Here is a 14,963-nt window from a genome sequence, read left to right as displayed (position 1 = left end):
AATAAATAAAAAGGGAATGGAATGGCGGTGGGAGGGGAGTGGCAGTACTAAAGTACGACAAGTCGGCAAATCTAGAAAGTAGAAACGTACTAGTTTTGTTTTGACCCATCACCACGAGCGCCCACCGTTTTCTCCTGACCATAGTTTTTTATTCTCTAATTATATTACTTCAACAACTTACCAAACTAAATTCTTGTCTGCCATGCAAATTCAACTTTCTCCCATTTCTACCCCTCTTTTTCCTTTTATTTACAAAACAACCCCCCCTCTCTCTCTCTTGTCCACGTCCACGATCTTCCCTGCCACATCGGACCAACAAAGTTTATTCATCCACCACAGCATGGAAGGATGGAATCTTCTATACATTCATTTAATGCGTCAAAAATGCCTAAATCATAAATTTTCTTTTTCATAGATGAAGGTTTCAATCTCGTATTCCATGTTTATAATTTTATATTCTTTTAATAAAAGATCGAATTCAACATGAGAATAGATTAAATTCCTATTTTGTATAAATAACTTCCCATCCTTTTCTAATCTCTATAAAAAAAAAAAAAAAAAAAAAATTTAACTATTTTGGATAAATAATTTTCCTTTTTTCTATTTTTGATAATCTCATCAAATCTATCAACTGTTTAAGTGTTTAATTTTCAATTTTGAAAATAAAGCATATTAGAAAATGGCAATAAACTTAGTACTTTGAAATTTTAATTGTCTTCGCCAAAAGAAAAAAGATCTTTGAACAGGAAGTTCGGAAACTTGAAATTAGAACTTTGGATTGGATTGGATTAGGATCAGGATCGGAATCTTGATTAATTTTGAGTTAGATGGAAGATTATTATTTATTACATTAAATAAATTTGAATTGAATGAATGTGAATATTTGGCTGGATTGTTACATCTCTTTGATTTGTTCTATACAGAGAGAGCCTGAAATAATTAAGAAACAAAATACAACAACAATTTCATATTAACAAATTGACATCCTTCGAGAATTGAAAATTACACAAAACAGAATCTTAAATTAAACAAGAAACGACAATTTCAAATGGAAGAAACTGTGGGAAACCAGTTCGAGATGGATAAATGGTGTCCAGAATTTTAGAGAATGTTATTAGATCATCACAAATCAGACGACGAGACAGAGCCGTGAAGACCGTCGTCGTCGTCGAAGCTCCAGAGATCGCCCACCACCTGTTCTTCCGCCGGATTCGTCACCGTCGACTGGCCGTCGAGGTACGGAATCTGGTAGAATTTCATGAAGTTCTCGTACGCCATTAACTCCTCGGAAAGCTTCTGCACCTCGTTGTCTTCCTCAGCTGCAGCAACAACGGGGACCTTCTGCTCTGGCTTCTCCTCGACCTCTTTCACACCGAAATCCGGCGGAGAATAGGAATTCTCCGATCCAGAGCCGCATTGTTCCTCAATCGCCGCGGGGATCTGGCTGGCGGTGAAATCACCGATTTGGTTGAGATCGTAGGGGAATTCACCATACTCGGAATTTTCAGGAACAGTGTAGAGATTAGCCCTGAACTGAGGGTGAAATTGAGGATTGACATTCTGGAGATTACAGCGAGAAGCTTGAATGGAATACTCGTCGTCTTCGTTAGGGAAATTAACCTTGGCTTTCTTTCCACGGATCTTCCGAGCTTCTCGATCGTAAGCTCGAGCGGCTTCCTCAGCCGTATTAAAGGTTCCAAGCCAGACACGGATCCCCTTCCGGGGATCACGAATCTCAGCCGCCCATTTTCCCCATGGGCGCTGACGAATTCCTCTGTACAGATTCTTCCTCTGTCTCTTCTTCGGCTTTTCATCTCTCCAAGAAGAAGCCTGATCTGAAACATATCAAATATGGGTTTTAAACAGACTGGGGAATGAAGAACAAAAGGAGAGAGAGTGAGAGAAGAAATGTTTACCGGAAGAAGGGAGGGGGCGCTTGAGGGGAGTTGAATCGCGATCGTAATTGGAAGGAAGTTTGTTGAAATGGAAGAAGGTGGAGTTTGGCCAAATGTCGGAAGCGGAGACGCGTTGACCGTCACGACGAGGGATTAAGTCGGCGATAATGGCACCACCACACATGGCTGAAACAGAGGATTAGGGATTTAGAGAAGCTTTTAGGGTTTATAGAAGAATAAGAATGGGAGAATTGAAGGAGACAGGATGGTGAAAAGAGAAAGGAAGGAGAGGGGGTTTTTGTAGGCGTTGCATTGGTGGAAGACACTTAAGGAGCTTTAGGAAGCTTCTTGCGGCTTCAACCACTTGCCTTTGCTGCTGCCATAGACGCTTCCTTTGTTCAAATGAATGTATGTTTTGACGTCACACATGTCGCTCTCATTTTAAAGTGTTATAAATTTAGTCCAATTTTATTCTAAAATTTTAAAATGTTATATTTACCACTATAGTATAGATTATTTTTTGTGTCTATCATAATGTGTAGATAGATAAATAGTAGTCCATCGCATCTATAGCATAAATATATTCAACAATTTTTCATTTAAAATATTTTTTTAAAAAAGATTATGAAATAAAATTTTAAATTTAATTTTAAAAGTGATAAAAATAGTGACCTTATTTAATTATAACTCTTTTAACCATTTTTAATTTATTTATTATCATAAATTAACTTTATAAGCGGAAAGTAAATATTTAGTAAAAAATTAAGGTTAAAAATGTAAAACTTGAAATATAGGAATCAAATTAAAGCAAAACTCAAATGTTATTGGTAAAATTATCATATTTTAAAACCTAGAAACTAAATTGAAACCAAACTCAAAACTTAATGTCTAATTGTGTAAAATTTTAAAACCTATAAACTAGACTCAAAACCTAAGGACAAAAAATGTACTTTTTCCATTTTTAAAATATATTGACATAAGACAGTAAGGAAAAAATAAGAGCTAGTTCGATAGAAAATTGAAAGTAAACAATTTAAAACAAGATTAATGAAGTGTTGTATTTCAACGTTTAGTAGCGGATTTAGAAATTGGATTATAACTTAAACAATTGTTTAAAATGTGTTTGATACTGATTACTTATAAATCATAAAACTAGTTGAGTACATGTTTGGATTGACTACCTAAAACAGTATTTTTTTAAAAAAATATTTTTATTTAAACTTTTTTTTATAGAAAATAATTAAAAACACTCTGAAAGTATTTCAAAAGCTATTTTTGGTGGTTGGCCAAACACTTTTTTTTTTTTTTTTTTCAAAACTGAACATTAGAAAAGTTAAACCAAACATATCCGAAATATTAGTTGACAAAAAACTATTATTAATTAATTTATGAAATTCTTTATGTTAAAAAAATTGTAGAATTATTATTTTATAATATTATATAATTTATAATACATATTTTAAAATTTAAAAAATAAATTGAGTTTATAACCTGACATATTGTATTTCTAATTTTTTTTATCTTAATCTAATATAGTTTTATATTTTAAAATTTAAAATTTGGATACAACGAAAATGAAAAAAAAAATATTTTTTCAAAATGTGCATTAGAATTGAGAGACAATGTTTAAAAATAGAATTTGAATGGTCAATTAAATACATATTTATTAAATAGTGAATTTGAAAATATGAAACAAAATTCGAATGGACGACCAAACAAATCATAGCTCTCTCTATTTTACAACTAGAAATATTTAAATTAGACATTTTTTTTCCACCTAGGCAATTTTTAAATGAGAAATATAAATGTACGAATCCTTTTCTAAAAAATAAATGGGTAAATATTTGATTAACTTGGAAGATAATTGTCTTGTTGACTTGTTTGACGTTTGGACAGTAAAATTATTCTTGTTGCCCAAGTAACTTTTTCGAGTATATCACTTATGATTCTTTTTCGAGTATATCACCCCCACATAGAGTTTGGATGAACTTAAAGAAAAACGTTTTTTTTTCNATATATAAATGGATTAAAATATATTAAAAAACTAACTAATTAAATACATTAGAAAAATTATTTTACGTGATTGTTAGACACTTCAATTTTTTCAAAATGACTTATTTTTAAAATTAAACAATTGAAAATGTATTCCAAACACATTCTTAGTACTTAACCGTTGAGATTTGTGTAGATATGGTACATGAAGTTTTCAAAATTGTCTAATGGACTAACTATTTTTTACCATCATTTGCATCTTTCTTAAGTACCATGGTTAGATTCTTAGTAAAATTTTAAAAATAAAAACTTTTTTAAGGCTATATATATATATATTTTTTAGTTTTCAAAATGTGACTTGATTTTTTAAACCATCGGTGAAAAGTAGCTAACAAATGAAGAAATCTGAAAGTGAAAATAGTGTTTATAGGTTTAATTTTCAAAAACAAAATAGTCACCAAAAGAGACCTTAGTGTTTTATAGATTCTTTCATTTTCAATTCTATGTCTACTGCAATCCTTAACCCCCTCAATATTTTTTAATATATTTTTTAAAAAAATTATAATTGAAAGAATATTTACTAGACACAAAATTAAAATTTTGGAATTCTATTAGACAGAAAATTCAAATTTATATATTAAAAAATAATTAACTTTTAAAAATTTGAATGTGTTAGTGACCTTATTAAACAAAAAAAATTGAAAATTCAACGACCTAATAAATATTCTTAAAGTTCATGACTAATTAAAAATATAATTGAAAGTTTATTAACCAAATAGATACAATATCAAAGTCGAGAACTAAACTTATAATTTAATCGAAAAATCTTATTGGTCAATTAGTAAGGATCTTTTACTAACTACTATCTATATATATTAACATTAAAATGTAGGAATATAAGAAAGAAAATATTTTTTAATAACGGTCAATTTTCAACTCTTACGTATATATGAATTAAAAAGTGTTAGTCAAAATTAGCATAACTCAACTATCATATAATATGTATTAGAGATAAAAGTTTGGAATTTGAATCCTTACCGCCTATTGCACTAGAAAACGACTAATTATAGTATTTATAATTAAAAATTGGTATGTAGGTGTTCTTACTCTTGAATTTCAATGTAAGGGAGGAGTTAGCTTGGCTGGCAAGCATTTAGTTGAGCCAATTTGACTTTTTAATTATGAGTTTGTAAAATGTTTTGTAAGCTAATCTACATTCAAAGTTTGAATCAAATTACGCAAGTACAATGCTTCTTCCACTTGGTTATTATAGTGGAGAGTTGCCACTTATTTAATGCATTATTCATTGTATGTAATATATATTATATTAAATTAAATTGGATGAAAAGAGTCTTGATCATTCTCTCGAACATAATTCAATTAGTTAAGTTATATCTTCGACTTATGAAGGTAAGAGTTCAAATTTTCTATTTCTATTACAATTAAATTAAGGAAAAAACAAAACAGTTCAAGAGAACCACCATTCGAATTCGATGATACTAGAAAACTTTTTCATACATATAATAATAAATATTTATTTTATGATGTTATAGAATTTAAAATAAAAAATTATTTGATAAGGATTTTATGTTTTGTTTTAAAATTCGATAACAATTTAAAGGAAAATTCTTATAAAACATAAATATCCCACGCACTTTTGGTTGCCGTAAAGTATAAATATTTTTAGATGTTTTTTTTTATATTTAAAAAGACCTTTAATTTAAAATATATTTTTTAAATCTTAATTCATATAGAAAATTTTAAAAAATGAAAATTCTAGAGAAAGATATTTATTTTTCATTTTAAAAATTAGACTATTATTTGAAGAATCATTATAAGGGTTATTTTAATTTTGATAAATATAATAGAATAAATTAAGTATAAACTAACTGCCATGTGGATGTGTTAGCGACTAAGAGATATGTCGTTGAAATCTTTCTATCCTAAAATAAAAAAAAAAAAAAAAATCGAGTAAAAACTATGTTATCAAGGAAAGTTCAAAATTTTAGAACTATACGAAAATGGGCCTAAGTCTAAAATCATCTCTCAGTTAAAATGTCGAAATTACAGTAGATATTATTAAAATTATCAAATGATAAATTGAGACAAAACTTAATAATTTTCCAACATTTTATCTTTTTAATATAGTAATGGTATATAGAGATGACAATATTTTTTTCTTAATTTAAAATCTGAGAAACCATGAAATAGTGAAAATGGTTTCCCAAACACATCTACATTTCTTTCTTCAATAAAAAACAACGAGAGGAAATAAGAGACCAATTAACAATATAATTATCAAATTTTCTTTCTTAAAAAAAGAAACAAAAGATAAAAAATAAAGAGTAGGGAGTGAAATCGAATAATAAAAAGAAGGTTACCAAGTAACTTATTAATAACTTATTAAAAGGAATTTGAATGAAGTTGCTTATTTATCTAATCTTAGTTTTTCACGTGATAAATTATTAAATTTTTTTATTTAAATATTTTAAAATTTGTTGTATTTAATTAAAGTATGTTAAAAAAGATGAATGTAATTAGAATCCCAATATTATTCTAATCTATTATTAAAATATTTATATTTTTACCCTAAAAGTATATAATTTTATACTATTGGTATGCAATTAGCTTTGTTAAACATAATTAGGGGAAAAAAATGACAAACCGCTCCACTCTAATTATATATTTTATTCATGATAGATAATTTAAAACAAAATTCTAGAATTTTGATAAGAATTAAATACTTTTCCTGTCATCATTATTTACTTGCACTTTTATTTTGATCTTTTTTTTTTAATCTCTCCTTTTGGTTTGTATGCATTAAATTTGAATTAATTCGGTTGATATATTTGAAAATGGATACAATTTCACGGCAAGCTTATCTTCGGTTGATATGTTGGGGATATATATATAATGATATGTGGGAAATGATGAAGTTCAGTTTCTAGAAAATCTAAATATAATAAAGAAATATTGTTTTTTTAAATAAATAAATAAAGTCGATTTTGAAAATATAAAATTCGTTAAGAACTGACGAGTTTTGTAATTAGGAATTCGAATCAACTTAGTGATACGTTGAGAAATGAAGAACTTTTATTAAAATTTTTGACAGAATACAAGTTCTTTTTTCTCTTAAGGTAAAATAACACTCAAAAGATTGGAAAAGACTTCTATTTCTTGATCTATACTAAGCTTTCTTTATATACAGATATGAAGCTTTTCATGCGTTACATTAACAGAACACACTATAATTTACAATGACACGTTATTCTTTACATCATGGGTTGTAGGACACATTATACAAAAGATGACACTTAAAGTCTAAAATTACACCTGTAAAATACATTGACACTTTAAAATTTAAAACGTCACATGTATAACACTTTTTTCTTTATGTGCATTTTGAGAATTTTGTCTTCTACTGATTTGGATCGGCGGATTGGGTTTTAGTGTAAATGTGATGCGTAAAATTTGCAAATTCGTTTTCATCCTCTTCTTCTTGAAGGTTGGATATATTTTCTTCTTGGCTGGTAGTGGATTCAGACGAAATTTATTGAAGGATATCATTGAGTTCTTTTTCATTTGATACTTGTGCCATTGCAACCTAGTCTTGAATTTTTAGTCAAGAATTGTTGACCTTTTTGTAGGTTTGGCTTCATGTTGTGGGGATAAATGGAAAACCATTTTTTCACCATATTTTTTTGAAGCAATAACTATGTTGAATTTGTCCCACAACTTGATTCTGTATGTTCGAAAAAGACGGAAAACTCCATTTGATTATGTGATTGAGTAATTTCAGCAAAAGATCCATGCTAGATGAAAATAATTTAAAAACATAGAATTAAGTCAAAAGAATTTGAGAAAATATTATTTGAAAAGTATTTAAAACTTTCGAGAATTTGGTATGGTATAGAATAGTCTCATTAAGGCCAAATATATCCCACCAATCATTAAACCATAATGAAAAATTTTGAACACGTGTTTTGTCAAACGTTATGAACCAGAAATGATTAAAATTGTTTAACCAAAACATATTGTACCAAGCATTTTGATAATCGATGTGTGAATAAGTTTGTGGAAGAAATTGATGAGAAAATATTTTTTCGGTATAAATACTTTGATTCCATTTGGTTGGAGTTAGAACACAAAAAATCCTAACTTTTGAAAAGGCAAATATGTTAGGATCGTCTTTGTTTCTCTTATGAGTGATTTCAATTGAGTCGGTATCAACAATAATAAATTCATAGAATAAATGAGTTTTTTATGAATGATTTAGAATGAAATGAAAATTTGACAAAAATGTTTTTTGGTTTGTTTCAGGAATAGAGGTACCTAGGAATTCCGATTCAAGAGTTGTAATATATGAAGTTTGGGTTTTATTATGGCAAAAGATAGATGAAAATGGTCGATAATTAAAGATTTTGCTTAAGGGTATAATTTCTGAATTTTGAGAGTTTGAGTTTGTAATGGCTCGGACGTAAGTAGTTGGAGGAGTGGATGACTCCTCAATTTTAATAGGAAAAGAGTTGATTGTCAAGGCAGAAGGCCTTAAAGGGATGAATGATCCCAAAATTTGAAATTTATTTGATAACATTATTGTTTGAGGATTTTCCCCTTTTCAATCCTTCATTGCTTGTGATGATTCTCCTTTGAGAAATTGAAACGTTTGAGAGTACGAGGTTTTGGTTTACAGAGGTGTTGATCGTTGTTGTTGTTCTTGATCACGACAATTCTTTTATTCTTTCTTATAAGTAGAATTCATTCTTTCTTTTCTTTCTCTCTTTCACTCTTTCCTTGAAAAAAATTCTCTCCTGAAGTAATCAGGAAGAGAGTTTGTATTTCTTTTTATAGCTTCAATTTTGAAGTCAAAACAAGAAAGTATTGTTTGCCATCTGGCAAAAATTTGTCAAGAAACTAGATTTTTAATATCTTTTTGTAAAACATTTGTAGCTGCTTTGCAATCAACACGTATTAAAAAGTTTTTGTTGATTAAATCACTTTGAAATTTGTTTGTACATCAAACAGTTGATACAATTTCTTTTTTTATGCTTGAATAATTTTTTTGAGATCCTAGCCAGATACCCAAATGATATCTAACTAGTTGTTCTTGGTTATTGATGGAACTTTTCAGAATGCCACCATATCCTATATCTAATGCATCTGTTTCTACAATGAGTGATGCATGTCAATTGATGATAGATAAACATAGAAGACTCTTGACTAAACCTTTGATGGTTCTAATGATGCATGTATGTTGATGAGTCCATGGAGGGAGAGTTTTCCCAAGTTTTTGATATAAAGGTTCACATGTTTGTCTCAAATTTGGAGTAAAGTCTAATATATAATTTAAACAATTTAAAAATCTTTGTACACTACTACAAAACTGGGCTTTAAATCGACATTATAAGGTTACAATTTCAGTTGAAAACCGATATCAAAGATCGTGTTATAAAAGATCTTTAATGTCGGTTTATTATAGATGACCAAGATTTCAATGCCAATTATCTTCGATGTCAGTTTTCAACCGATATTGAATATCATCTTTAATGTCGGTTTTCACTTACTCTTTACTGATAGTCTTCCATTATTAAATGTCTGCCATGGTTTTGTTATTGAAAAAAAATTTGCTTACACACGTGCAAATCTGTACATGCACAAAATAAAATCCTAATTGCTTTCACAAAACCCAATAAGTCATAAAAGAGGAATTGCATAATAATTTAACTCCAAAACCAAGATCAAATATATTTTTCATCCAAATCAACTCCATATGGTTTAGACAACAAATCCCTACGTATTGACCATGAATTATACATATATATTATACATTAAACAAGTACATGTTAAGTTGCACACAATAATAGAATTCGAAATAAATGAACTACAAAATGGTTAGCACCCTTAAGGGGCAAGTAGATAGATAGCACCCTTAAGGGCTGATTCCAGGGATTGAACGATGTGGCGCCACACACCTTCTCTTGGTCCAAGAGGTGTTCACATATAGTTGGACTATGTTGTATTGTTCATTAGAGGAATCAGTGGTACTTAAGGAGTGAGATTAACTACAAGGGCAAAACGTAAATTGGTTTAGCTGTACTTACGAGCATCTATGAATGGTCATTGTACTCATGATTGGTTATATCTGATGGACACAGAAATATATCTGTGGTAAGAAGAGTTCAGCTGTTGGTCTTTAGTGGAATGCCTGGCAGTTAATGGATGGTGAATCACGTGGCTAAAGAGTTTAATCAGCTATTCACATATCGTTGAAGCTTCGAGCCACAGGTCCATAAGGTCCCCTTGGTAGCTTGGATAAAGTTGAGAATAAGTTTTTGGGTAAGTTTGAAATGTTCAAATTGACAAGAGGGAGTTCGATTATATATGATATAATTGAACTAGTTAATTATATATTATGTAATTGACTAAATGTATGAGATACATTATTTTGGAGGAAATTAGATATAAATAAGATTTATATCAAGTAGAGAAGAAACTACTATAGTAGATATGTGATATCAAACTATAGGTTAAGAATATAATATGATTATATTCATTATTTATTTAAATAGGCAGTTATGAGATAATTGGCCGAGAATTTCTCATGAATCGTGTGAAAGTGGGAAGATCAATTTTGGTTATTGTAACTGAAGAATAAAATGAAAATTGTTTTCATTTTGTAAAGATTTGAAAATTCGCTCACGGTGTGAAAAATTCACGATTGCTTAACGTTGAGAGCCTATACAATAGCGTCCATTGTCCTAAACGATCGCACACCCATGCACTAAACGATCACACGAGATTTCTAAACAATCGCTTACCTTTCCTAAACAATCGCTTAGTGCGCCGAGCAGATCTAAACGATCGCTTACTATTTGCTAGACGATCCTTTAGCAAAACCTACATGATCGTGTACCTTTTCCTAAACGACAAGCAACAGACTATACGATAATCATCTACTCTCTCCCACTTACTTATTTATACTACACGATCGTCTTTTCCTCTTCCCTCTACCAATTCCATAAAAGTCCACTCTTTGGATTCTCAATCCGATAATACCGAGAACTTTGAGTGGTGGTTTCGTCCTCGGTTGCTGTTTGTTTGTGCGCTGTCGTTCGTGTAGACGATCGTGGTGTTGTTAGACGATTGAGTACTGGGCGATAAGGAGCGTAGAGAAGTCGCTTCCGCTGGACTGAGTTCAAGTGAAGATTGTCTTCAACTGGTATGTTTACTCAGTCTTTTTGTATTTTAATTGTTAAAGCATGCCTATAATTAGTGTTACAATGCATATCTGTGTGTTAGACTGTGTGTGTGGTAATTCGGTCATAATGAAATTGGAAAGATCCTAACCCGCTCATGGATACTCTTGTTTAAGAGTTCCTTCACGGTGGGTGCATATCTGCTCTCTGTTTAATTGTTAAATTGTTTGTGGATGTGCGGATTAATGGAGTTTTCTGGGATGTAACCTTGGTTTGATTAATTCTTTTACATTTTCGGTTAATTGTAAAGACCCCTGCGTTTTTGGACATAATTAATTATTATCAAGTCATAGCCACCTCGGGCTCGCACATTCATAGGATTCAAAAAATATATTTAAGAGTTTATTTTTGTCAAATTAAAATTTTATATTTAGTTCTATTTTGTTAATTATAAAGCTTTGGAAATAATATTTAATTGAATGATATTTTGCATATCAGAATAGGTTGGAAACAAAGCTGAATTCTTATCTTTTGTATAAAAAGGTTGTGGCATTGTATTATCAAACCAGACTCCTTGAAAGTTTATAGAAGTACTTGATTGAGGAGAGTCATCTGTAATAAAAAATCTAGGAAGTTCTATTCTTGAAGATTGAAACTGTATTTCTACACTTTCATCTTCATTTTCAATAATTTGGGTTAATTTTGGATTTTCTATTGATGGTTTAAAAGCATCTTCTAAATTCTATTTGGGATTATGAGTAATTTGATTCCAAGATAACATTTTTGGGGTAAAAGTATTTGAGTATCCATTATTAGCTTCCATTAGAATGGTTTGATCTTGAGGAGAAGTCCTAAGAGCTTTAGGGGATAAATTTGTAATGTATTCGGAGTATTCCTACAATAGATTCAGTTTATGGTTCCCAATCTATATTTAGAATTTTAATATCAAGCATTAAAGATTGAAGTATATTTGGATCCCTTTATGAAACTTAAAAGTTTAGATAACAATTGAAGTAAACTGGTCCTCTTTCTAGATTTAATTCAACTATAGAGAGTATTGAATTTGAAAAGTTTCTATATCTTTTATCACGTATTAGTAATAGAATTGGAGTAATCCTATCATATAAAGAGGCTTTATGGTAATTTGAACTAATCATATATGAAGAAATTTATATTTTTCTTGATGTTGAAGAATTGATTGTCTTGAGAATAAACGAAGAGTTTATGAGAGTTTATTAATTAAGACTAATAGTTTTGTGGTATTGATTCTATAATCTTGAAGAAAGTCAAATTTTTCTATTTGATAAATAGTTTTAACATCTACCTTTGGTATATTCCAATTATGGAGGCCATTTTTTTCTTCTATTTTTGCTATCTGAAGCTCTTGAATAATGGAGAGTTGAGAATCATTTGTATAATCTTCAATTATGTTTGAGTCATTTGTAATATGGGTTTTAGAGAGTATTTTTCCAATTAACTTAGACATTAAAAATTTAAAGCATAAAATCTTATTAAGATTCTAATTATTTATTGTGATGAATAATCAAGATGCTAAAATTCTACAACACTGGAACACCAAGTTTACCAACTGTCTTACGATACTAATGGCAGGAACATAAAGTTTACCAAAGTGCTATTAAATAGAATTACTTAGCAAAACTTAATTATTATCACAAAGGATACTTAGAATAATATTAAGACAAAGGCTAACAAATCTTTAATGCTAATTTAATTGAACTAATACACTATATTAGTAATGTGTGGCTCTGATACTATTTTGACGTGACATGTGAATAGTAGAGATGGATACATGAATCGTGAGGTGGCATCATAAGATGTGTGGATGTTTGCATGCTTCACACGTGGCATTATGGGAAATGATGAATGTATAGGATAGAACATTATGTAAATGATGAATACGTGGGAAATGATGAAATTAAAGTTTTAGAATAAATATATTAATCTCTCCTTTTGATATCTCTCCTTTTTGTATATTATTTTTATTGTTGTTTCAATTTAAACATTGAGTTAATAATATTGTATCAATTTGAACGTTGAATTTTTGTGAGTGTGTCAATTTATATCATTTATTATGTTTTGTTTGAGAAAACTGTGTGAAACTTATAATTGTATCATTTAAACACCTAACATAAATAGATTAATTTAGACTCTTAATCACTATTTCCGTTGAGAATTGTTCATGCATTTACTCTAATTTTTTATTTTGTAAATTCAACATTTGAAAAAGCCTACAGATGGTTGAGAATCAAGGGCATGAATTATTTTCAAAGGTAATCATAATGAAAGATTTAAATTGATTAGATTGTGAAAATTTAGGAGTCGAATTGATTCAAACCATAAGTTTCACACCATATCGGTCAAACGAAATCTGGATGGTATAAATTGATACATTATGAAAATTCAAAGTTTAAATTGATACTTATTAGTTCAAAAATTTAATTAATACAACCATAAAATTTAGGGTACTAAATTGATATTTCCCCAAATAAATAAGTAAAAAACCATTTTGGCTATATGTACTTTGAAATTCGTTAAATTCTAGATCATATAGTTTCAAAATGCCCAAATTTCATCTTTGTATTTTTCAATAAATATTAAATTTAGTCTATGCTCTTAGTTTATTATTTGTTATTTCAAATGTTGGTTATTTATTAGCATTTTTACTGTAAATTTTAAAACGTATTCACATATTGTATTTTCTTGTGTGAGACTTATTAATATATTTAGCAACTTTTGATACACATTGATTTCTAGAGATTAAATTTAAAATTTATGAAAAGAATATTAGCACTAAAATTTGAAATTTAAAAATATAGAGAATAAAATTAAACAAAATTTCAAAATCAGAGGCCAAAATGGCATGTAAAAGGGGAAAAAAGTTTTTTTTTTTTGGAAAATAAAATTGTTAGAGATCGTCAAAAATTTAAATCGGACTGATATCAAGTATGAGTCCCGTTTGGTAATCATTTGGTTTTTTGTTTTTTGTTTTTGAAAATTAAGCTTATATCATCCATTTTTCTTACCATTATTTGCATCTTTATTAAGTATAGTGGTTGAATTCTTAGCCAAATTCTAAAAATAAAAACAACTTTTTGAAAGCTATTTTTTTTAGTTCTCAAAATTTAGCTTGTTTTTTTTTTCCAGTATTTTTCATTAAATTATCTTGATATATTTTGGCGTTATTTCAATAAATTGGGGATAATTTAGGAGGCAAGATAATTAATTTAAAGATATTTATAAAGAATTGAAATTTTAATTTAATTTAAGAAAAAATTGGATTTATTTACTTGGAGGAAAGTGTGATTTTAAATTGATTAAATATTTAGAAAGATGTAATTGATTTGAGATTAATTTGATAAGAGATTTGGAATTTTTAAATTATTTTGGATAAAGATTTGAAAGTAAAGAAAAGAGAAAGAATTATGATTTTGGAAATTAAAAAGAATTTGAAATTTAAGAAGGGAAAGGGGAAATTGTAATTTTAACTTTTATCCTCTTTAATTTTGGAGTTTAAATCCAAATTAGACAACATAATTAATTTAAATTGAGTTGATAAGAGAAATTTGGATTTAAGTTAAATTAATTATATTATAGAATTTCTAATTTAGTTAGATTGTGAAATTTCTAATTCAATTAGAATATAAATTTCCAAATTAATTAGATTATGGATTTTTTATTTAATTAAATATGGATTTCCTAATTAGATAAAATGTCTTATTCAAAAAGTAAATCTAATTTATTTACTACTTTAATTATTAATTTTCTATGGATTTCCTAATTAGATAAAGTGTCATATTTAAAAAGAAAAGTGAATCTATCTACTGCTTCAAGTCATGGAATCCCAAATAATTAGGATTAT

The 14,963-nt window shown here is 28.6% G+C and overlaps 1 protein-coding gene across 1 annotated transcript; it reads right to left on the bottom strand.

Annotated features, from left to right (window-relative positions):
- Positions 1-870: 870 nt before the first annotated feature.
- On the bottom strand, positions 871-2,305 carry LOC120090115 (ethylene-responsive transcription factor ERF071). The gene is made up of 2 exons (XM_039047626.1): positions 1,917-2,305; positions 871-1,835 (listed from the first exon to the last, which is right to left on the bottom strand). Exons 1-2 carry the CDS (start codon positions 2,077-2,079, stop codon positions 1,123-1,125), a joined length of 876 nt encoding a protein of 291 aa, XP_038903554.1. The 5' UTR covers positions 2,080-2,305; the 3' UTR covers positions 871-1,122.
- Positions 2,306-14,963: the final 12,658 nt, after the last annotated feature.

The sequence above is a fragment of the Benincasa hispida genome, chromosome 11 (genome assembly GCF_009727055.1).
Source record: "Benincasa hispida cultivar B227 chromosome 11, ASM972705v1, whole genome shotgun sequence".
Lineage (NCBI taxonomy): Eukaryota > Viridiplantae > Streptophyta > Magnoliopsida > Cucurbitales > Cucurbitaceae > Benincasa > Benincasa hispida.
Note: the sequence above shows the minus strand (reverse complement) of the source record. Positions and strands in the feature narration are given on the sequence as shown.

Excerpts from the sequence above, each read along its gene's own strand:
- LOC120090115 (XM_039047626.1), bottom strand. The coding sequence starts at position 2,079 with ATGTGTGGTGGTGCCATTATCGCCGACTTAATCCCTCGTCGTGACGGT. Across the intron at positions 1,836-1,916 it reads GCGCCCCCTCCCTTCTTCCG|ATCAGGCTTCTTCTTGGAGA; the intron begins GTAAACATTTCT and ends GATATGTTTCAG.